The sequence below is a fragment of the Saimiri boliviensis genome, chromosome 7, assembly GCF_048565385.1.
Source record: "Saimiri boliviensis isolate mSaiBol1 chromosome 7, mSaiBol1.pri, whole genome shotgun sequence".
NCBI classification, from domain to species: domain Eukaryota; kingdom Metazoa; phylum Chordata; class Mammalia; order Primates; family Cebidae; genus Saimiri; species Saimiri boliviensis.
The window spans coordinates 9,864,640-9,887,903 of NC_133455.1; the positions used below are offsets into that span (position 1 = coordinate 9,864,640).

At 54.6% G+C, this 23,264-nt stretch overlaps 3 protein-coding genes across 10 annotated transcripts in view; 1 reads left to right on the plus strand and 2 right to left on the minus strand.

The window, feature by feature from the left end:
* Positions 1-202: 202 nt before the first annotated feature.
* On the minus strand, positions 203-2,635 carry ARL6IP4 (ARF like GTPase 6 interacting protein 4). Of its 3 annotated transcripts, none has more exons than XM_010342760.3 (6): positions 2,544-2,635; positions 1,829-1,999; positions 1,245-1,538; positions 1,050-1,167; positions 577-646; positions 203-493 (listed from the first exon to the last, which is right to left on the minus strand). In XM_010342760.3, the coding sequence occupies exons 1-6, from the start codon at positions 2,593-2,595 to the stop codon at positions 437-439; spliced, it is 762 nt and encodes a 253-aa protein (XP_010341062.2). In that variant the 5' UTR covers positions 2,596-2,635; the 3' UTR covers positions 203-436. The 3 variants fall into 3 exon arrangements, with proteins under 3 accessions (XP_010341062.2, XP_039327499.1, XP_039327500.1); XM_039471565.2 differs by lacking the exon at positions 2,544-2,635 and adding an exon at positions 2,312-2,443; XM_039471566.2 differs by lacking the exon at positions 2,544-2,635 and adding an exon at positions 2,237-2,443.
* On the minus strand, positions 2,591-6,826 carry OGFOD2 (2-oxoglutarate and iron dependent oxygenase domain containing 2). 4 transcript variants are annotated; one of them, XM_010342759.3, is made up of 8 exons: positions 6,625-6,825; positions 6,173-6,229; positions 5,309-5,422; positions 5,106-5,205; positions 4,528-4,655; positions 4,089-4,346; positions 3,718-4,016; positions 2,591-2,674 (listed from the first exon to the last, which is right to left on the minus strand). In XM_010342759.3, the coding sequence occupies exons 1-7, from the start codon at positions 6,754-6,756 to the stop codon at positions 3,753-3,755; spliced, it is 1,053 nt and encodes a 350-aa protein (XP_010341061.1). In that variant the 5' UTR covers positions 6,757-6,825; the 3' UTR covers positions 2,591-2,674; positions 3,718-3,752. The 4 variants fall into 4 exon arrangements, with proteins under 4 accessions (XP_010341061.1, XP_010341059.1, XP_074258205.1 ...); XM_010342757.3 differs by lacking the exon at positions 2,591-2,674 and adding an exon at positions 3,083-3,332 and having other exon boundaries at positions 3,771-4,016; positions 6,625-6,826; XM_074402104.1 differs by lacking the exon at positions 2,591-2,674 and adding an exon at positions 3,083-3,332.
* Positions 6,827-14,783: 7,957 nt separating this feature from the next.
* The window catches only part of ABCB9 (ATP binding cassette subfamily B member 9), a 40,192-nt gene continuing 31,711 nt past the window's right edge, over positions 14,784-23,264 (plus strand). Inside the window, exons 1-3 of one of the 3 annotated variants that reach the window (XM_010342761.2) lie at positions 14,785-15,059; positions 16,395-16,517; positions 21,539-22,222. In XM_010342761.2, coding sequence (XP_010341063.2) covers positions 21,622-22,222 — 601 coding nt within the window. In that variant the 5' untranslated portion in view covers positions 14,785-15,059; positions 16,395-16,517; positions 21,539-21,621. Of the gene's footprint in view, positions 15,060-16,394; positions 16,518-21,538; positions 22,223-23,264 lie in introns of all 3 variants that reach the window. The other 2 variants (XM_010342762.2, XM_003932140.2) reach the window with 2 other exon arrangements.

Sequence of the window (23,264 nt, forward strand, 5' to 3'; positions counted from 1 at the left end):
TGGGGTTCAGCTGGCATAGGGTCTGGTCCAGGCGCGCTGACCTGAAGATGAGGAGAGCACAGGCCCTTGTGTGACCTGTGCTTACTACAACCAGAGAACACCTCAGCCTTCCCCAAAAGCTCACGGAGCCCTTGTTTTTCCTTGGAAGTCACATACCACCCTTCCCTCCCCCTCAGTACAAAAAGCCATAGAACAGAGAGAGTTTCAAACCAGGGAGACTTTAATAGCTGGGAAGCACTGCTCTTTCAGATGGCGGTGCTGAGCAGGCCAGTAACCCCATCCTCCACCTCCTGCCCCTGAGAAGAGGCTGGGCTGGGCCAGAGGCCAATCCATGGGGGAAAGGCCACCAGCACCCATCAGGCTTCCCATTGCCACCCTGAGGCCTGCCCAGGCCGGGCTGCCAGCACTGTCCACAGGCCTTGGCCAGCCAGGGCCCTCAGGGCAGCAACCCAGCTCGCATCTGGAAGGCCAGGCCGTCCCCTCGGGTGGCTTGCTGGGGGAAAAAAAGCACACAGGGGGAGGGGAACATCACAAACAGAGCTGGGGGTAGAGGGCAGGCAGAGGGGCCACACCCACCTTGTTGATCTCTTTGTGTCGTTCTTTGGTTACGATTTCCTCTAGGACCTCGCCATCTCCCTTAATAAGCCTGAGGGTGGGAGGGTCTCCATTCAGCAAGGAATAGGCAGGTCCCCTAATGCCAGAGCAGCAGAACCAGCAGCAGCTGGCATAGGGGTCCCAGGGTTCCTGCCTGCTCTATCATCCTTGGGCATGGATGAAAACAGCTGAGGTGGGCTCTGCCTTGCCAGCCTCAACCCGGCCAACAACAGCCCTTTGAAGAGCGTTCTCCAGGCCCTTCCAGCCTCTGCAACTGTTTATTCCGGGCAACAGGGAAGAAGGGCTGAGACACACATCACAAGTGTCTTTTTGCCAACACTTGGCTTTTTTCAAGCAGCAGCAACCCCGTCCCAGCCCCGCTCCTCCTGAGCGCACACATCTTAGGCCAACACTGCCAGACCCCAAGGTGTTAAGTCAGAACAAGGGCTGCCCACCTGGTGCGTCCTGTCTCGGGGTCCACCACCTTGCGGATGACGCTCTGCCGAGCATCCCACTCCTCCTTGGTCATGGGCTTCATGGCCTGGATTCGGGACTTCTGCTCATCTGTCAGGACTGGAAGGAAAGATGGAGGTGGTGGCCAGGCCTCCAAGAGGGACCTTCTCCCTCTCAGGCTCTGGGCTGCACAGTACCTGGGCCATCCTCTTCCTCCCCAGCTGATCGGTGCCACTGGTCCAGCGAGGGACCCGGCAGAGCCTCCGCCTGCTGTGCTTCCGCCTTTTCCTTGCCCTTCTTCTTCAGCTTCTTCCTCTTCTTCTTCTTCTTCTTCTTCTTCTTCCTCTTCTTGTCCTTGTGCTTCCCCCGCTTCTTCCGGCCACCACTGGAGGAAGAGGAGGAGGACAAGGAGGAAGAAGAGCTAGAAGTACTGGAAGAAGAGGAGGAGGAGCTGGATCGTGGTCTCCTCCGGGCCTTGTGCTTGCTTCTCTCTGTGATGCAGGGAGAAGGTGAGGCTGGAAGGCTGGGAGGGGAAGAAGCAAACCTTCGTCCCCTGCTCTGGCCTGGGGCAGGCCGTCTACAGTGTGAGCACCTCCTGCGGGGCTTTCCAGAGCAGAGATGGAACTTCCCAGAGGAGTCCCTTCCCGGCTCCCGGGGCGCCCGGCCCTCGTATCTCAGGCCTGGCTGCACAGAGGCAAGCCTGAGAGGCCCAGACCCCGGCTCGCCCCGACTTCCCCGGGAAGTGGCCACGCCTCCTCTCCCCGATGCCGGTGGTCCTCACCCTCCGCCCCGAGGGCCGCGCTGCCCTTGCGACCTTGGGATTCGGAGGCCGAGCAGTTCCTTGAGGCGTCCTTCCTGCTCTTCTTCTTTCTCTTTTCCGACCCCCGCCCCCGGGACCGGCTGCGACTCCTCGAGCGCTTGCGGGAGCCCATGTGAGCCATGGCGCTACGGGCTGGCGACGGGAAGGACGTGCTTGAGCCAGGGCCCAGCAGGCCAGCCGCGGGCGGGCTCTAGCGGTGGCTCAAGCGGGGCCGGGGTTCCGGCGCCGGGTACCCGTCACCACCCTGGGAAAATGCGCAACCCTCACCCACCCCCACCGCTGGGGACCCCGGCTTCTCCGCCGACTCCAGTCCCCGCAGCGGCGCCTATTAAGAGCCCGCCCCCGCCCGGGCGCCCCATGCCTCCGCACCCGGCTCGGGGCCCGTGGGAACTGGCCGCCATCCGCCGTGAGTGGCGTCTGGGGCGCCCTCCTGCGCGCTCCTACCCTCCAGCCCCGCGCTCCTCGCGGCCTCGCTGCCTCGAGTAGGCCCCCGGGGCTGTTCCACTCCCACCTCTGCCACCCTGCAGGCCGCACCGCCCGCCCCGCGACTTCTGCAGAGGAAGCGGCGGCGAGGAGGCTTCCGGCCGGGGCGCTGCGCGGGAGGCTGTCCGGCCGGGAAGCGCGGCGCCACTGCCTTTCGTTCTGACGCCCCAGGTTCCTTTTCGGGTGTGCCCACCTCCTACAGAGGCCAGCGTGGTCGCCGGCCCTCGAGCTCCGCAGCCCCTCATGTCTGTCTCTGCCGAAGCTTAGCCCGCTTCCAAGGCTGTCCTCTCGGCGCGCACCCGCAGCACTCGCGTCCCCGGTGCCCTGGGAAGAAGTCGACCCTCGCGCGCGCCGCCCTCCTACCCGGCTGGTCCTGTCCTCTCCATCAAACTGCGGGCTCTGAGCTGAGGCACCCTAGTCTTTCCGACGTACCCACCCAGCGATTCAGGGATCACAAACTCGTGTCCCTAGGGGCCAAGAGAGATCTTGGCAGTGAGCCGCGGGCATGGACCCCAGGCCCGTCCGGAGGGAAGCCGGGATTCCGCTCCATCTGATCCGTGCAACAAGGTATGGGGCTAGTGCCCCACCTTCCCAGGGAGACCGAACTCAAGACTGCAGTATGGAAGCCCCCTGGTTTTCTAATGCGCAACCCAAAGCGTCGCTGTGGCTTCATCCGATCTCGGGCCCCCAAGGTGTAACTCTTTCACAGTGACAGCTGCAAACACACAGGGCTCTTTGCGAAGCACTTTATAAACTTCTGCACATTTGACTCTCAGAACAGCTCTAGGAGGGAGGTGCTCTCCCCATGAGGAAACCAAGGCACCAAAAGGTGAAGGCTCACCCAAAGCCACACAAAGTGTGGAAGTGGCATAAGCAGAATACGAACCTGGGCAGCCTGGTTCCCGGCCCTGCCATTCACTCCTCTGCCATCTAGAAGATGCTACTGGTGGTCCACCCGAGTCCACTGGGGGTGATGCCTCTGCTGCCAATAATTCACAACTGTGCTGTCTCTGGAGGCTTCCCTTGGCCACTGGAAGTTACTCATCCCTCCCTCATCCAGGAGCCACTAACCAATGCTGTGGGCACACTGCAGTACTGCGGGCTCTGCCTGAAGCTCTCCGAGGGCCCAGCTGAGGCTGGACGTCCTCGGAAGCCACTTCCTTGCCCAGGTGCTCCCTGCCCTCCCCTGCTTTCCTCACTCCCTCGCTGAAGCCTCATTCCAAAGACTCCGCTTTCAACAAACCCGATCTAAAGCAGCCTGTTTGCCCAGAGGATAACCCAGAATCTGGCACAGCCTTGAGCCAAGAAGTACAGCAGGCTGCAGGGAGCTAATTTCTGCCACCAGCCCAGGGTGATGGAGCCCTCACCTGCCCTGCCACCCCCACACTGGGTCCAAGTAGGCTCAGGTGAGTGCACACACATCCACTGTGGCAGGCTCCTCTCGGGTGAAGCCATCGCCGAAGCCCTCGTCGTCCACCAGATCAGGCTCACGGCAGCACATGGGACAGAGGCGGTTGCGCACAGCAGAGGCGCGGAGCCAGATGACGAGGTTCCAGCGCTCACCAGTGGCCAAGGGCCGGGCCCCGTGAAGCTGGCCGCCCCGGTGCAGGATGCCCTGGCCTACCACGTGCTCCACCTCCAGGGGTTCCGTCAGGGCTGTGGGTACCTACAGATGGCATGGCTAAGGCCTGGGCCATCACAGCTGCCCCAGGCCCTGCCCCATGGGACACACACTCACCTGGAAGAGGCCCCCGAAATACAGGGCGCCCCCCGTGAAGACCTTGCCCAGGGCCACATTGAGGGTGAGCTCGGCATTATCATAGTGGCAGCCCAGCTCGAGATCCTGGCCCAGTGCGTATTTGACCACAAAAGCCCGGTGGCTGTCGAGCTGGCCCCCGCCACAGTCAGGGTACAGCAGGGCCATCAGCGGCTGCAGGAAGCGCTCCCGCAGTGGGGTCACCAGTGGCTCGTCCAGCCCGAGCTCGTGCAGCAGCACCTGGGAGGGAATTCCTAGGGTCAGGAAAACTGGGAGGCTGCAATCCCGGGGTTCCGCTCTGCCTCAATCCAACTGTAACCTTATTTCGCAGCCTGGGCAGGCAGCCCATCTGCAGCACCTCCCACACTGCCTCCTGACTGCAGCTGCCCCTCCCCTGGCCCGCTGGCCAGGCCTCACCCACCCCGTAGGTATTCATGGTGTTGGGCCTCCCCTTGGGCATGTCAGACTGCTCGAAGTGCTCCAGCTCCTCCAGCAGAGCCTGGCAGAAGGGCGCCGTGAACACTGGCACCCGGTAGATGCGCTTCTCCTCTGTGGAAGGAGGGACGGTCTGTTGGCCTGAATGCTGCCATGGGCTGGCCCAGCCTGGGCCTCAGTCTTCCTGTGAGCTGTGTGAGTCTGGGCGTTTGTTCACTGCCCACAGCCTCAGTTTCATCACCTGTGTCATGGGGATGAGGCTCTCACTTCTCAGGGCTGTTGCGATTACTAAAGGAAGTAAGGTGAGGAACAGGGGAGGCTGACTCCTGTGCTCTGCCTGGAAGGAATGAAGATACCAGGTTCATGGCAGGTATTGAATCAATGAATGAATGAATGAATGTGGATGTCCTTCTCCTGGCAGGTTGGTCCCACTGACCCTTCCAGCTCCTGCTGGTTCGGTTTTTGGAGGCAGAGATGGTGGCTGGAGGCACCCCAGTCTCCCACACCTGGGTTTTCCAGGCTACCATCCCCCGGTCCTGCCAGGTCTCAGGGTTAGGACCTCACCAGATACTGTCTCCAGCCGCTGGAGAAGGCCCTTGAGGTCTGCGCCTGCGGATGCGCTATACTCAGCCACAGCCAGAAACTCAGGAGCCAGAGCTGCATCCTAGGGGCAGAACATACCAGCTGTGGGGCAGGCAGCCCCGCAGCCCTGGACGCTACCTCCTCCTTCCAGTACCCAGCCCTCAAGCACCCTGCTTGGCTGGTACCTGCAGTGAGTCGTACACCTCAGGCCGTGCCAGGCGGTAGGAACTTGCAATGAGGGCTTTCCTAGCGGCTGACTCCAGCCCCAGCCGCCGCCGCCGATCCACCTCCTGCTCAAGCTGGGGTGGCACAGGGTTGTTATCAGGTGGGGCCTCCCATCCTCCTGAGGCCACTGTACAGATGAAGACACTGAAGCCCAGGAATGCCAGACAGGGCCCAGCCTGGAAGCCAGGTCTAGCCTAAACTCCTGAATCTATCTGGGTCGATTGCAAGTTGCAGACTGTTAGCTGAAGGGGACTTCTAGGAGACCCGTCCTGTTTCAGGCTGCCCCAACCTGAGCCTGGCTGGGATAAGAACTCCTGGGTGTACCTCAACCAGCTGGGCCCACACAGGGGAGGGAAAAGGTCATGGCCAAGTTCTGTTTTCCCACGGCTGCTGAGGACTCTGCTGGGAAGCTTCCCACCCCTGACTCCAGGGGAAGGAGGAGGGAGCAGAGCAGCAGCCCTGGCACCAGTCTTCAGGGTATGTGGGAATGCGGGGAGCCAAGGGGCCTGGAAGCCGTGGCTGCTCCTGCTGTAAAAGCTTGGGCAAGTGATCCCTCTTTAAGCCTCAGCTTCTCAATCCAAAATGAGGGTGGTGCTTGTGCTTATCTCAAAGAGCTGTTCAGAGGGGCATGACTAGGCAACTTAACATTTCCCCTTCTCTCTCCTGCTGCCAAGACCCAGGTGTGGAGGAGCAAATGGGGACAGGAAGGAGGAAAGGGAGGGCCTAAGTGATCCTTCAGGGATCATGGACTGAGGCTAGAAGACCCCTCAAGCTGCTAACACAAATCTAACGAGGAGGCGCTGTGCACGGGCAGGGGACGGCACCTCTGCTAACAGCTGCTGGAAGTCCTCGGTGCTGACACAGCCTCGGCTGCGCAGGATCTGGAAGCAGAAAGAACACTGAGCCTGACTGTGTGACCCCAGGAAGCCCCTTCACTCTTTAAGCCTCAGTTTCCCCTGCTTAAAATGGGGAGAGGAGCCCTGATGTCAAAGGATCATGGAGAGGATAAACTGCGGAACCTCGTTAAGCTCAGGGCAGGGCTCCTGGCTGGCACTGCTGTGAGGCGGCGTGCTGAGCCCGGCCCTGTCCCAAGCACCCTTTCCTGCCTCACAACCTCGCAGAGAAGTGAGGAAACTGAGGCACAGAGAGGCCGTCACTCTTGTATTTGAGGATGCGGTGCGCGCCGTGAGCAAAGCAAACGACCCTGGGGACGGACCTCCCTCCTCCACTGCCTCTCTCTGCCCACTGCTCCGGAGGGGCGACAGCGGCCACTCACCGGGCCGTAGTCCCGGCGCAGCTGCTGCTCGCCCCGAAAGCGCACGTGCAACCCATAGCGCGCCACGTACAAGTTCTCGGTGCAGAAACAGGCGCAGCGGCAGAAGCGCCGCGGAGCCCCCGCCGTCGCCATAGTGAAACGCCCGCGGCCCTCCCGGCTGCCTTAGGGGCACTTCCGGGCACGCCTCCAACCGCGGGAGACGCGGAACCGGAGGCCCAGGGGCCGCTCTATGTTCCACAGGGCGGAGAAGAACGAAGGCGCACCTCGCCAGGAAACAGTCTGCGGAGAGACATGCTCCCGAGCCGGGGTGGGAGCGGCGGCCTCCTGGTGCAGCTTCCCGGTTTTCCCACCACGAGGCAGGGACTAACGGCCCCACTTGACAGACAGCTGAAATGGGTCACGCCTCCACAGGACGGGAAGCAGGAGGGACTCGGAACCCCAAGGCCTTTGACGTAAACGCCGGCCCCTCTTCTGCTCGGAGGTCGTGGAGAAGCAGCCGAGCCCACGAGGAAGGCTGAGACAGTTTAAAAGAGCTCAGAGGTCCCGCCGCTGCTTCAACCATCCAGCCCTGTGCGTTTGAGTTTGGATGTAGCATTTACCCCGGGTCCCTGCCTGGCGCTTCCGGTCCTTCCGCCACAGTCTCTTCGTTTACCTCAGATTGCCCCGGTAGTGTCTCCGCTAAAACGCCCCAACTCGCGCTACTTCCGGTGGTGGTCCCCTGGGACGCGGGTGGGCGGGGCCTCACTGCGGCCAACAAATGGCAGCTCCCGCAGACCGAGCCTCCTCTCTCCCCGGACCTTTGCTCGAGGACAGACCACCCACCTCATCTCCTTGCATCCCAGCAGCAGTAAACCTTTGAGCTAGGTACTATTCCAGTTCCCCACCGTGTTACAGATGGGGAAACTGAGACCCAGAGAGGCACCGGGACCCGCCGCAGGTCACACCTCCACCAAGGGACAAAGACAGGGTTCGAACCGAACAACCTGCCCGCTTGAGTTCCCCAGTTGGTCACCGCAGGGCTTCTGGGAGCGGTGGGATGATGTAGGATTTGGGGTTTCGTTGTGCTCGTTGGCATTTTCTCACTGACTCTGCTGGAATCCAGCTGGGCCTCCTGAAGCTCCGAGGCTTCCCCAGGAAGGAGATTCACCCGTCAGCGACCCTCGTCGACCTCGGGGGCCAGCTCCCCAGCCCGGAACTGCCCGCCTGAGCAGGTGTTTTACAGTCGTCTTGATTGCCCAGTGATGGCGAGAGGCCCTGCTATCTAAGAAAGGATCCATTTCCCAGCTCAGTGTTCATGACCCCCGCAATTGCCCTTTTTCCCCAGGAGGCCCAGGGCAGGTTAGCTCCCCATCCAGCCACCAGACAAGCCTGGCACGTACAGCACCCCACCCCACCCTACCCTCACCCGCTCTCCCTTTGCAGCAGTTTGCAAGATGAGTGTGTTCTGCTTATCAGTTCGTTTATTTATTTATTTATTTATTTATTGAGATGGCTTTTCACCCAGCCTGGACTACAGTGGCGAAATCTCAGCTCATGGCAACCTCCGCCTCCCGGGTTCAAGCCATTCTCCTGCCTCAGCCTCCTGAGTAGCTGGGATCACAGGCATGCGCCACCACACCCAGCTAATTTTTGTATTTTTAGTAGAGACGGGGTTTCTCCATGTTGGCCAGTCTAGAACTGAGACCACCGAGCCCAGCCTGCTTATCAGTTTAGATTGGCCCTCTCCATGGACCCCCTACTCCTTGCAGACACTCTAGGATCAGTCACCAAAGGGAGCAGCAGCAAGAAGAATATTTACCAGCAACCACTGAATCAACGTGTGCTGCCAGCCAGCACTGACATATATCTTTGTTGACTAAGATACTATTATCCCCATTTTACAGACAAGGAAGCTGAGGCTCGGTGAGTACAGGAACCTATTTAGAGTCATAAACCTAGTGAGTAGCAGAACCAGAATTAGAACGCTCCAGAATTAAGTGTATCCTCATTCCGGAGTGGTATGTATATGCATATGTGAATGTGTGTACAGGAATGTGCAATCATGTATATGTATGTATATGTATATATAAACACCTATTTTAAAAATTGACATAGAGGCCAGGCATGGTGGCTCATGCTTGTAATCCCAGCACTTTGGGAGGCTGAGGCCAGCAGATCACCTGAGGTCAGGAGTTCAAGACCAGCCTGGGCAACATGCTGAAATCCCATGTCTACTAAAAATACAACAAAATTATCTGCCCAGGTTGGAGTGCTGTGGCAAGATCTTGGCTCACCGCAACCTCTGCCTCCCAAGTTCAAGCGTTCTCCTGCCTCAGCCTCCCGAGTAGCTGGGACTACAGGCATGCGCCACCACCCCAGCTAATTTTTGTATTTTTAGTAGAGATGAGCCACCCTCCTCAGCCTCCCAAAGTGCTGGGATTTACGGTGTGAAGCACTGTACCTGGCCTGAACATTCTTTTTTATTATCATAACATGGACATAACAAAATTTAACCATTTTAACCACTTTTAATAGATTTTCTTCTTCTTTTTTTTTTTTTTAGATCAGTTTAGGTTCACAGCAAAATCGAGTGGCAAGTGCAGAGAGTTCTCATAACCCCCTGTCCCCAATAGCACACACAGCTTCCCCCACCATCATCATCCTACACCAGCCAGTACATTTGTTATGGTCAGTGAAAGCACACTGAGACCTCAATGTCATTCAAAGTCGGTAGGTTACATTAGGATTCCTAAACTCTATAGTTTTTTGGCCAGGTGGGGTGGCTCACACTTGTAATCCCAGCACTTTGGGAGGTCAAGGTGGGCAGATTACTTGAGCTCAGGAGTTTGAGACCAGCCTGGCCAACATGACAAAATCCTGTATCTACAAAAAATACGAAAATTAGCTGGGTATGGTAGCGTACCTGTGATCCCAGCTACTCAGGAGGCTGAAGTAGGAGGATTGCTTGAACCGGGGAAGCAGAGGTTGCATGAGCTGAGATTGCGTCACTGCATCCCAGCCTGGGTGACAGAGCAAGACCCTGTCTCAAAAAAAATCATATAAATTAAATAAATAAACATATTCTATAGGGTTGTTTTGTTGTTGTTGTTGTTTGAGATGGAGTTCCACTCTGTCACCTAGGCTGGGCTACAGTGGCATGATCTCAGCTCACTGCATCCTCCACCTCCGAAGTTCAAGCGATTCTCCTGCCTCAGCCTTCTGAGTAGCTGGGATTACCGGCATGTGCCACCACACCTGGCTAATTTTAAAAATGTTTTTGGTAGAGTCAGGGTTTCATTATGTTGGCCAGGCTGGTCTCGAACTCCTGACCTCAGGTGATCCACCTACCTTGACCTCCCAAAATGCTGGGATTATGGGTGTGAGCCACTGTGCCCAGCCTATTCTATAGCTTTTGACAAATGTATATGGCATGCATCTATCATTATCATATAGAATAGTTTCACTGCCCTAAAAACCCTCTGTGCTCTGCCTACTCACCACTTCCTCCTCACTAACCCTTGGCAAACACTGATCTTTGTACTGTCTTCACAGTTTTGCCTTTTCCACATTGTCACATCGTAGGAATCATATAGTAGAGAGCTTTTTCAGATTGCCTTCCTTCACTTAGGAATGTGTATTTAAGGTTCTTCCTGCCTTTTCCTGGTGTAATAGCTCATTTCATTTTAGCACTGAATAATATTCTGTTGTCTGGATGTACCACAGTGTATCCATCCACCTGTTGAAAGACATCATAGTTGCTTCCAAGTTTAGGCAATTACAAATAAAAGTTTTATTTTATTTTAGTTTATTTATTTAATTGACATTTTACATGCTCATGGGGTACATAGTGACGTTTCAATACATATAATGCATAGTGATCAGATCAGGATCATGAGCATACATATCATCTCAAACATCTATCATTTCTTTGTGTTGTGAACATTCAATAGAATAAAGCTTCTAGGCTGGGCGTGGTGGCTCATGCCTGTAATCCCATTGCTTTGGAAGGCCAAGCCAGGTGGATCACCTCAGGTCAGGAGTTCGAGACCAGCCTGGCCAACATGGTGAAACTCTGTCTCTACTAAAAATACAAAAATTAGCCAGGCATGGTGGCACGCCCCTGTAATCCCAGCTACTCAGGAGGCTGAGGCGGGAGAATCACTTAACTGGGGGGGTGGAGGTTGCAGTGAGCCGAGTTTGTGCCACTGCACTTCAGCCTGGGAGACAGAGTGAGACTCCCATCTCAAAAGTAATAATAATAATAAAGCTTCTATAAACATTTGTGAACAGGTGTTTCTATAGACAAATTTTCACTTCCTCTGGATAAATATCAAGGAGCATGATTGCTTGATCATGTAATAAGAGCAAACTGCCTTCCTACTTAGCTGCACGGTTTTGCATTCCCAGCAGCAATGAATGAGAGTTCCCGTTCCACATCGTGGACAGCACTCGGTGTTGTCAGTGTTCCAGATTTTGGCTATTCTAGTACGTGTGTATTGACATCACATTACTGTTTTAATTTGCATTTCCTTGATGGCATATGGCATGGAGTGTTTTTTTCTTTCTTTTCTTTTCTTTTTTTTTTTTTTTTTTTTTGAGAGTGTCTCTATCACCCAGGAGTTCAGTGGTATGATCACAGCTCACTGCAGCCTCAACATCCCAGGTTCAAGCAATCCTCCCACCTCAGCCTCAGCCTCCTGAATAGCTAGGACTACAGGCATGTGCCATCACACCCAGCTAATTTTTTAAACTTTTTGTGGCAACGGGGTCCCACTGTGTTACCCTGGCTGGGCTCAAGTGATCCTCCCACCTTGGCCTCCCAAAGTGCTGGGATTACAGACATAAGCTACATTGCCTGGCCTTCTTTGTGTAATAATAGCTTTATTGAGATATACTTTACATACCGTACAATTCACCCAATTAAAGTGTACAATTCAATAGATTTTAGTATATTCACAGAATTGTGCAACCATCACCACAATCAACTTTTAGAACATTCCTCACCCAAAAGAACATGGTACCCATTAGCAGTCACTCATACAATATTTCTTAGTCCCAACTCACCAGAGCCAGTTTCTGTGACTAGGCTAGAGACGGAATGGGACTGCTCAGGCCAATTGGCTGCCACACAACACAGGCGGAGGTGGAAAGGATGCTGGGAAGGCAGCGACCAGGGCCCCCTCACCTGTGCCCCACCTGTTTCACCCTCCCCTCGTCACAAGGCCGATAGCTTCCTGCGGTGCACCTGACATTGCAGCTTACCTTCCCTGCCTCACCAAGCTCTCATTCTAAGGTTGTTTCAAATGCAAAGAGAGTGGGCCAGATATGTGAAAGGGATGCAGTGGCCAGGACTTGAGAAGCCCATCCTTGGCAGAGACGACAAGCTATGCAAAGGTGCAGCTCATGCTTGTAATCCCGGCACTGTGGGAGGCCAAGGCAGATGGATAACCAGAGGTCAGGAGTTCGAGACCAGCCTGGCCAACATTTTGAAACCCCGTCTCTATTAAAGTACAAAAATCAGCCGGGCGTGTTGGTGACACTTGTAATCCCAGCTACTTGGGAGACTGAGATGGGAGGATTGCTTGAACCCGGGAGGTGGAAGCTGCAGTGAGTCAAGATTGCACCACTGCACTCCAGCCTGGGTGTCAGAGTGAGACTCCATCTCAAAAAAAAAAAAAAAAAAAAAAGTACAGAGAAATGAGGAACTGGAGAGCTTGCAAACTTGATCACTGGAAAGCAACATCCATGTGAAAAAATGGCATGTGATAAGGCCAACTTGTTTCTGTCTGTTTCACATTTCTGACAACTCCTGTTGATTTTTGCTATACTATGCTAATAGGTACATAAAGATTCAGTCATACCATCTCTCCTAAAAATAATCCTTGTTCTCCTTTACTGAAAGTTTATCATGTGCCAGGGGCTGCCTTCACTGGCTTTGTTACATTTTACCTTTACAATACCTGATACAGTTGGTATCTTTATTACCCCATTTTTCTGATGAGAAAATGGGCTCAGATAGGCAAAGTCACTTCTCTAAGGTCACACAGTGTAAATGACAGAGCCCAGCTCTGAGTGACTCCTGCTTTTTGGACAGTTCATCCAAGATATCCTCTTCAAGTACAATTAGAGATTTGCCTTTGTTTTTGCACAAACAGTAACATGGTTCTACTTCATTCTCTCCTTGGTTTTTACTCAATACATTTAGGAGGTCATTCCGTGCCTTTATATAACTCTGTGTCTTCTTTTTTTTTTTTTTTTTCCCCTGCTAGAGAGTATTCTGTTGAACAGGTGTTCTCTAATTATTTGGCCAGTTCCCTATGGAAGGATATTTAGGTTATTTCCAGACTTTTGCTACTGTAGTAACTACCTTTAAGCTCGTACCTTAGCTTCCCTGCAGAAGTCTATCTGTAGAGGAAATTCCTTCCAGGTTAAAAAAAAACAGAGTGTTGTAAGTTCTGAACAAATTCCTCTCCAAAAGAGCTGTCCCACCAAGTAGCAGAGGACCCGCTTCCAATTCAGAGAGTGCTCTAAAAAGCCTCTGTTTTGGTCTGGGCACATGTGACTCACACCTGTAATCCCAGCACTTTGAGACAGAGGAGGGCAGATCACTTGGGGTCAGGAGTTTGAGACCAGCCTGGCCAACATGGCAAAACCCTGTCTCTACTAAAAATACAAAAATTAGCTAGGCATGGTGGTGGCCACCTGTAATCCCAGCTACTCGGGAGGTTGAGGCAGGAGAATCACTTGAAGCTGGGAGATGGAGACTGCAGTGAGCTGAGAACTCGCCACTGCACTCCATCCTGGGCTACAGAGTGAGACCCTATCTCAGAAAAAAAAAAAAAAAAAAGCCCCTGATCAATCCAGGGATGTGAGCAGTTCTCACCCCACCTGCTGCCCCTCTGGGTCATAAGTCCACACTCCCACCCACGTCCCATGATTCAGGCCACATGGACCCTTTTCTGGTCCACAGGTGGCCAAGTTGGTTCCCACCTCAGAGCCTTTGAACTTGCAGGCCTGAGTGTCTTCGGATGTTCTTCCGCCAGATCTCCCCATGGCTCACGCCTTCTCACCTTTCACTTACACAGTTTTATTTAAATTTTATAGCACTCAGTCCTTGAATGGTCTTATGCACTTGCTTGCTGATGTTCTTCTGTCCCCTTCATGCCATGAAGGCTGGGAGTTTTCTGTCTTTTCACACACAGTCACTGAGGCAGCGATATGTCCTCAGTGACTGCCAGGTGTTCCCAGCGCCTGGCAGTCACTGAGGACATATCACCGCCTCCCGTCTCTAAGGCCCTGGTTCCCCAATCCTGTTCTAATTTTCTCCATAAAATATATTCCCTTCCAATGTATCTGATTTGCTTATATGTGTTGTCTGACCACTCTCACTGGAATGTCAGCTCCAGAAGGGCAGGGATCTTGTTTTATTAATTGTTTAATCTTGAATGCTTAAAAGGGCGTATGGCATACGGTAGGCACTGGATACATATTTGTTGGGTGAATGAATGAATGAATGAGTGAATGAGGCCCGGCGCGGTGGCTCACACCTGTAATCCCAGCACTTTGGGAGGCCGAGGCGGGCGAATCACCTGAGGTCAGGAGTTTGAGACCAGCCTGGCCAACATAGCAAAACCCCATCTCTATTAAGAATACAAAAACTAGCCAAGGTGGTGCTGCGCACCTGTAATCCCAGCTGCTTGGGAGGCTGAGGCAGCATAATCGCTTGAACCCAGGAGGCAGAGGCTTCCGTGAGCCGAGATCGTGCCACTGCACTCCAGCCTGAGCGACAGAAAAAGACTCCGTCTGAAAAAGAAAAGAATGAATGTGAATGAATGAGGATTATAACTCACCCTCCTGGACTTGCTGTCCCTCCAGGGAAAATGATGGGTTAAAAAGCGGGCCTCCTTCAGGTGAGGCCATTTCCGTCCTCTCAGGATGTGCTGTGGCCCCCAGGTGAGAAGCTCGCTGTGTGGAGGGCCAGGCCGACCAGATATGGGCGGAGTTTGCCCCAGGTGTGCCGGCGGCCAGCTCTGGCCCCGCCCCGAGGAGGCCCCACCCGACTGTCCCACCCAGTTCCCATGGTTCGCCAACCGGAGGCTTCGCCAGCCCCTTTCCCCGGGAGCCCCGTCCCTTCCAGAAGAGCCCGCCCACTCCTCCTGGGGCTCCGCCCCTCCCGGGAGGACCCGCCGGTCCCTGCCCCAGGATTCACGCCCCCTCCAGGAGGTCCCGCCCCCTCTGTCCCTGAGGCCCCGCCCCGTCAGCCGGTCTCGGCGCACGCCAGGCTCAGCCCCGACCTTGCAGAGGCGCAGCGCGGGCGGGAGGCAGGGAGGAGCGGCGGGAGGAGCCGAGCGAGCACCGCGTCCGGCGCAGTCTCCAATGAGCAGCGCAGAACGTGTACCCTAGACCCGAGCCCGCTGCGCGCCCCCTCCCACAGCTCACCTGGTGCCAGGTAACAGGTAAGGACAAGGAATCCCAGACCCTTGGTTTCGGGACCTTTCTAGACCAGGGTGCCCGGCCAGGCACGGGTTGGGGGCGTCTGGGCGCCCCTGCCTCGGTGGGAATAGGCATCTCGGTTGAAGGTGGGAGCCTCCCTTGAGCCCTCCCGGCGCCCGCAGCCGCAGCTCCCAGCCCCCATCCCTACAGCATCTTTTCCGTGCTCTCAGGGCAAATGTTGCTTTTTTTTTTTTTTTTTTTTTTTTTTTTTTTTTTTTTTTAACCGCCCGAGTGCCACTGCCTCTTGGTAAATGTGGGAGATGTAGGGGGATCCTGGGATGGCTGTCGTCCCCCCAGGCCAGGGCTGGCGCGCCTTCTGAGGGCTTCCACTGTCCATGACGGGGCTTCCCAGGGATCGTTAGCACCAGGGCTTTGGCAGAGGCCTGGGGAGCTGGCCTGAGCCTGCTGACCTGGGCAAAGCCCTTTCCTCAGTCTCCCTAGCTGGCTAATGGACTGCCGCTACTCCCCGATATCCACCCTGGCAGTGAGGCCTGTGGGTTCCCACGGGAGCCTCCTTTATTTCTGGGCCTCTGTTAAAAAAAGGCCTCCTCCCCCGGCCTGACATTAACTGAGACAGCTTTAAGCTGAGCTGACAGGATCCCCGCCTCTGCCCTACCCCCTGAGATGGGGTGGCTTCCATTCCCCTTTTCCAGATGGGGCAGGGCCAGGTGAGGAGAGGAGGCCTGGAGGGAGGGCACCTCGCATCTCACTTTGCCTCCCCTAGAGCCGAAAGCATTTGAGACAGCTTCTCAAGTCCCACCGTGAGGCTGGGCCCCACGTGGGGTACAGGAGGCTCAGCAGGGCGGAATCAGGATGGACCCATGCAGACACAGCCCAGTCCTGCCCCCGAGCCAGAGACCCCCACAGCCATGCCTTCCCACCCAGTGGGCCTCAGTCAGCCAGTGCTTGCTGAGCAGCGAATGGAGTGGGCCTATCCAGGGCTGGGCCCACGCCTGGTTAAAAAGCTCACCGTATCAGGGTTGAACCAAGGCCACTGGGCCACTCAAGTTCTTTGGACCCTTTTCTTGCAGTCCCTGAATAGCCTGGGCGGGGCCCCCCCTCACCACCCTGAGAGGGACATGTGGGTCTCCATCCTGCCTTCGTCATTTTTTTCATGTCACTTAACCTCTTCTGTCTCCCAAGCTGTAAAATGAAGCTGATGACCACAAGGTCCTCACAGGGCAGTGGGGAGGCCTGGCTGTGTTGGGAGGTGCCAGGCACTTAGTAGGGCCCAGTGAAGGGTCTCTGTTGCAGCATCATAATAAGTGCTATCTATCGTCTTCTGGCCTTCTCTGCAGCTGATGCCTAGAGATACCCCAACCAGCATCTTCTCTCCTGGGAAGAAAAGCCTTTGACAAGACCGCTGGTGGGGACAGGGCCACCTGCTCATCCTGTGCCATTCCTTAGTGCGCGGAGTCAGGGTGAGCCACCCCTTTCTTCCTAGGCCTTGTTGGGTTCTGGTTGGGGCCTGCTCTGGCCACCACCTTGTCCTTGTCCCTCGGGCCAAGCAAGTCACCCATGTGCCCACAATTTGTCCTCCAGCTCCACCTGGCCAAGCCCAGCGCATCCTCTGAGTCAGGTGGATGGAGAGCGGGGATGGGCCTCTAAGCAGCCTTGGCTGGTGGTCACGCTTCTGCTCAGTGGCTTTAAAAACATTGGAGTAGACTGTCCCCACTGGGGACTGTAACCCGACCCAGGGCTGGTTCCACTCTGCTAGGAACCTGGGGTAGAAGGACTCAGCACTTGGGGGCAGGGACCCAGGAGCTAGCACTGCTCTGCCTCAGCCTGCTGGATGACCTGAGACAAGCCTCAGACCCACCGTCTCTGAGCCTCAGTTTCCCCATCTGCAAAATATGGCTTTGGTAGTCTGTGATATGGGTGTTTAAAATTTTGTTTATTTGGGTGAAGATAAATAGGCTCCTGGGGGTGGGGGGCATAACTGGTATCCTGGGCTATCGGGGGCTGGGGCAGGAATTCCCCCAGAGGCTGGGAGTCAAGTTGGGAGCGCCGGCCAAGGCTCTGGGCTGCTGTCCAGCCTTCGAGTCTCTTGCTGATCTGCCTCCTATTCCATTTCTGAGCCCCAGCCCCTTTCTGGGGACTAAGGGGCCCCATGTGCCCACCACGAGGAGAGCAGCAGCTGAGACGGCTGGCAGCACCTGGTGCAGCCGGCAGTGGCTTGGCTGGAAGGCCTGGAATGGCACCGGGCCAGGAGCTTCCCTCCCTGGGCTCTGACTGGAGCTCACCCACTCGCTCGCTCCCCAAGGCCTCTGCATTGCAGCAGACAGGAGCCTGTGTGGGCAGCTCAGGCAGGGCTGGGGATGGAGCGGGGACCTGGGCTGAGGGTGTCCGATCGTCCTACCCACTTCCCCCTGCCCTTGACCCTCCTCAGCCCTGACCATCTTTGGAGGGGCAGCTGCTGACTAAGCAACTCTCGTCTCTTCGATGGGCTTCAATGTGTCCAGAGGCACAGGGTGAAAGCAGGGCCTGGGCTTGGGGGTCATTATATCCCCCCACTCCGTTCCCCCTCTGCATCTCAGACCCCTCCTCAGCATCAGCAGCGGTTGTGCCTACTGCCTGGAGAGGCTGTTTTAAAGGATTGGAGCTTTGGAGTTGAGAGTACAGATTTTGGAACTCAATGGACAGGGTTCACATCCCAGCTCCATCATTTCCTAACTGTGTGACCTGGGGCAGGTCACTTAACTTCTCTGTGCCTCAGTTTTCCTAACTGTAAAATGGGGATAATGATAGGACCTATTTACAGGGTTCTGGTGAGTGCTGACGCCTGTAAGTGCCTGGAGCAGTGCCGGACCAGTGTCAGCTCACGCCAGCTGCTGTCATTGCCAGCAATTAGCCTCAGCAGCCCCATCACCTCTGCCACCCATCCCCCTCTGCTGTGGACTGTTTTTCCTTAGATGAACACTTCCCGGTAGCATTTTATTTTCTTTCTTTTTTTTTTTTTCCTTTTTAACCTCTTCTGTCTCCCTAGCTGTAAAATGACACTGATGACCACAAGGTCCTCCCAGGGCAGTAGGGAGGCCTCTGCCCTACCCCCTCTGTCACCCAGGCTAGAGTGCAGTGGCACAATCTCAGCTCACTACAACTTCCATCTCCCCATTTCAAGTGATTCGCATTCCTCAGCCTCCCGAGTTGCTGGGATTACAGGTGTGTACCACCATGCTCAGCTAATTTTTGTATTTTTAGTAGAGATGGGATTTTGCCATGTTGGCCAGGCTGGTCTCGAACTCGTGAGCTCAATTGATCGGCCCATCTTGCCCTCCCAAAGTGTTGGGATTACAGACGTGGGCCAGATTACACCATGCCCAGCCCCTGGTAGCATTTTCTGTATTGAAAGTTTTCTTAGTTTAGGGGTGAAGAACACAGATTCTGGGCCCAGACACCTCTTGAGTTCACATCCCAACTCTTTTATTCAGAAGCTGTGTAATCTTGGGCAAATTCTTCACTTCTCTGGGTCTGTTTCTCCATCTGCTAAGTGGGAGAGATGACAGTGCCCTCACAAAGTTGCTATGAGGATGAAATAGGTGAAGCCACCTGGATTTGAAGCACATGGCGCAGGGCAGGGCTCAGAGGAAGTGCAGTGGTATACTCTGTCTGCTTGTGATTGTTAGACACCTGCTGTGTGCAGGCACGCAGTGCACAGGTGGAGAGGCAGGCGCTGGGGTCCTGCACCCACTGCCTCAAGTCCTGGCTTGGGCCCTTGTTGACCGAATGTCTGGATCAGGTGATTTTGTCTCTCTGTGCCTTGGTTTCCCCAATTGTAAATGGGAATATAGAAAACTTGGCCTCATGAGATTGTTTGAGGTTCCAATCATGCCACAGCATGAGCGGTTTGGGCACCTGGGCACCAGAGCCTAGGGAAGAGGATCTCTTTCAGGATGGCCCCTTCCCAGTCACAACAGTCATCCCTCCTGACACCCAGCGCCTCTCCCTCCCTCTTGGGGGATCTAGAACTCAGCCCATTTTGCAGATGAGACAACAAAAGGCCCAGGGGAGGAAGGACTGGACCTGAGACAGGAGGTAGCACCCAGCGACACACCCCAGATAGTCCTAATCCCACCCTGCACTAGACCCACCGACAAACTCAGGCCCACTTCCCGGGTGTCCCTGCAGCTCTGGGGAAGTCTTGAGGGACCCAGTGCTGGGAAGTGCCTTGGATAAAGCAGACATCAAGATTCAGAAAACCATAGGGACCTAGGGCTGGGCACAAGGGCCAACCTGGGTGGGAGGAAAAGATTCTGGAAACTTCCAAGCAGATGTCAAGGTTTCTGGATTGCCTTGTGGCTTGCAAGCCACCCCCATAGCCGTCAAATTCCCTCTTAGACTAAAATAGTTTATTTGGGATTACACAGATGGAAGGCCTGATGTGGAGAGGGGAAAAGTGGACCAACATTTATTAAGCACAACTGCATATGGTTGATTACAATCAGCAGTGATTATGCACCAGGCACTCTGCTGGGAAGTGCCTTGGATAAAGCAGACATCAAGATTCAGAAAACCATAGGGACCTAGGGCTGGGCACAAGGGCCAACCTGGGTGGGAGGAAAAGATTCTGGAAACTTCCAAGCAGATGTCAAGGTTTCTGGATTGCCTTGTGGCTTGCAAGCCACCCCCATAGCCGTCAAATTCCCTCTTAGACTAAAATAGTTTATTTGGGATTACACAGATGGAAGGCCTGATGTGGAGAGGGGAAAAGTGGACCAACATTTATTAAGCACAACTGCATATGGTTGATTACAATCAGCAGTGATTATGCACCAGGCACTCTGCCCAGAACTGACACATTGAACCTCATGCTCACATTTTGCGAATGAGGAAACAGGTTCAGAGAAATTAGTAATAGTAGTGATAGTAAAGACAGTGACTGTTTATGGAACTCTGCTTATTTAAACTTCATCCTCACTATGGCTGCAAAATCCGCCAGAAATTCCCCACCCTCTCTGACCTCATGGGGGCCTTCCCAAGAGACACTCCCGCCTCAGGTCTCCGGCAGGTTTCTTTCACCTGTGCAAAGTGCTTTTCCCCAGATAGCCACTCAGTGGACTTCCTAACTGTTCAAATGTTGCTCAAGAGTTACCTTTTCAGTGAGGTCTTCTCTGGCCTCCTGCTTAAAATTGATCTCTGGCTGGGCATGGTGGCTCACGCCTGTAATCCTAGCACTTTGGGATGCCAAGGTGGGTGGATCACTTGAAGTCAGGAGTTTGAGACTAGGCTGGCCAATATGGTGAAACCCCATCTCTATTAAAAATACAAAAATTAGCTGGGCATGGTGGCATGCACCTCTTGTCCCAGCTACCTGGGGGTACTGAGGCTGGAGAATTGCTTGACCCTGGGAGACAGAGGTTGCAGTCACCCAAGACTGCACCACTGTACTCCAGCCTGGGTGACAGAGTGAGACTGTATCTCAAAAATTAAATAAAAATAAATAAAATAAAATTGATCTCTCTCTTCCCTTACCCCTATTCTTTTCAACCCACCTCTGTTTTCCTCAATAACCCTTATCTCTTTTTTTTTAGTTAAACTTTTTTTTCTTTCTTAGAGATAGGATCTTGCTCTGTCACCAAGGCTGGAGTGCAATGGCATGATCATAGCTCACTGCAGCCTCGAACTCCCAGGCTGAAGTGATCCTCCCATGCCACTGGGACTACAGTAGCATGCTACCACACTCAGCTGATTTTCTGCTTTTAAAGACAGGATCTGACCTTGTTGTCCAGACTGGTCTCAAACTCCTGGCCTCAAGGGATCCTCCAACCTTGGCCTCCCAAGGTGCTGGGATTATAGGCATGAGTCACCATACCCGGCCAGCCCTCCTTGTCTCTCGACACATATCATTTCCTTATTATCTTTTTTATTTTTATTTTTGTGATGGAGTCTCACCCTGTCACCCAGGCTGGAGGGCAGTGGCGTGATCTCAGCTCACTGCACCCTCTGCCTCCCGGGTTCAAGCAATTCTCCTGCCTCAGCCTCCTGAGTAGCTGAGACTACAGGTGTGCACAACCACATCTGGCTAATTTTTGTATTTTTAGTAGAGATGCGGTTTTGCCATCTTGGCCAGACTGGTCTTGAACTCATGACCTCAGGTGATCCACTCACTTCCACCTCCAAAGTGCTGGAATTACAGGCATGAGCCACCCCACCAGGCCCATTTCCTTATTATCTGTCTCCTGCATGAGTATGTCATCTCCAGGACAGCAGTTATCTTTGTTATTTTTGTTCATGACACAAAGAACAGAGCCTGGCCACAGTGGGCACCCAGTAAGTATCCCTTGAATGAGTGGAATCTTCATAGCACCCCGGGAAGTTGATATTGCCATTTTACAGATGAGAAAACTAAGGCTCAGAGATGTCAAGTGACTTTCTCGAGGTCACACAGCCAGTGAGTGGCAAACCTGAACCCTTGCCCTGATGCTCGCTGTTGTCCCTACAGGTCTGGCCTCGCCCCGTGGACGATGATGGCCTTGCCCCCGTGAGCTACAACCTGGCCCTCGGCACCCGCCGGCAGCCAGCAGGATGCGGCTGTGGAAGGCAGTGGTGGTGACCTTGGCCTTCATGAGCGTGGATGTCTGCATGACCACGGCCATCTATGTCTTCAGCCACCTGGACCGCAGCCTGCTGGAGGACATCCGCCACTTCAACATCTTTGACTCGGTGCTGGACCTCTGGGCGGCCTGCCTGTACCGCAGCTGCCTGCTGCTGGGGGCCACCATTGGCGTGGCCAAGAACAGTGCACTGGGGCCGCGGCGGCTGCGGGCCTCGTGGCTGGTCATCACCCTCGTGTGCCTCTTCGTGGGCATCTACGCCATGGTGAAGCTGCTGCTCTTCTCGGAAGTGCGCAGGCCCATCCGAGACCCCTGGTTCTGGGCCCTGTTTGTGTGGACGTACCTCTCACTGGCTGCATCCTTTTTGCTGTGGTGGCTGCTGTCCACCGTGCGGCCGGGCACCCAGGCCCTGGAGCCAGGGGGGGCCACCGAGGCCGAGGGCTTCCCCGGGGGCGGCCAGCCGCCGCCCGAGCAGGCGTCTGGGGCCACGCTGCAGAAGCTGCTGTCCTACACCAAGCCCGACGTGGCCTTCCTCGTGGCTGCCTCCTTCTTCCTGATCGTGGCAGCTCTGGGTAAGTCAGGACGCCGGGGCCGGGCGGCCACTAGGAAATCAAGTTAGGTGGGCATGACTGCCTTGGATTTTAAACATTTTACTTATGTGGTTCAGACATCAAACTGATAAGAAAATGAAAACAGGACAGGCATAGTGGCTCACACCTATAATCCCAGCACTTTGGGAGGTGGAGGTGGGAAGATCACTTGAGCCCAGGAGTTCAAAACCAGCCTGGGCAACACAGCAAGAACCCATTTCTATTTAATTTAATTTATTATTTGTTTGTTTGTTTGTTTATTTTCAAGACGGAGTCTCGCTCGGTTGCCCAGGCCGCACTGCAGTGGCACAATCTCAGCTCGCTGCAACCCCAGCCTCCCAGCTTCAAGTGATTCTCCTGCCTCAGCCTCTCAAGTAGCTGGAACTACAGCACATGCACCACACCCAGCTAATTAAACAAAATTTTTTTTTTTTTTTTGAGGCGGAGTTTCGCTCTTGTTACCCAGGCTGGAGTGCAATGGCACGATCTCGGCTCACCGCAACCTCCGCCTCCTGGGTTCAGGCAATTCTCCTGCCTCAGCCTCCTGAGTAGCTGGGATTACAGGCACGTACCACCATGCCCAGCGAATTTTTTGTATTTTTGGTAGAGATGGGGTTTCACCATGTTGACCAGGATGGTCTCGATCTCTTGACCTCGTGATCCACCTGCCTCGGCCTCCCAAAGTGCTGGGATTACAGGCTTGAGCCACCGCGCCCGGCCAACAAAATTTTTTTTTTAGAGCTGGGATCTCACAGTGTTGTCCAGGCTGATCTCAAACTCCTGGGCTCAAGTGATCCTCCCACCTTGGCCTCTCAAAACACTGGAATTACAGGTGCAAGCCACAGTGCCTGGCTGCGTTTCACTTCTAATTCTACCCTGACTACCCTGATCATCCTGTGCAGGGCTAACTGCAGGAAAAGAATCTGGAAACCACCAGGTGGTGAGGAAAGCACTCTTCCTTACTCATTTTTTTAAAATTCCCTTACTCATTTCTTGTGTGTGTTCCCAGCTATTCCTTATGCAG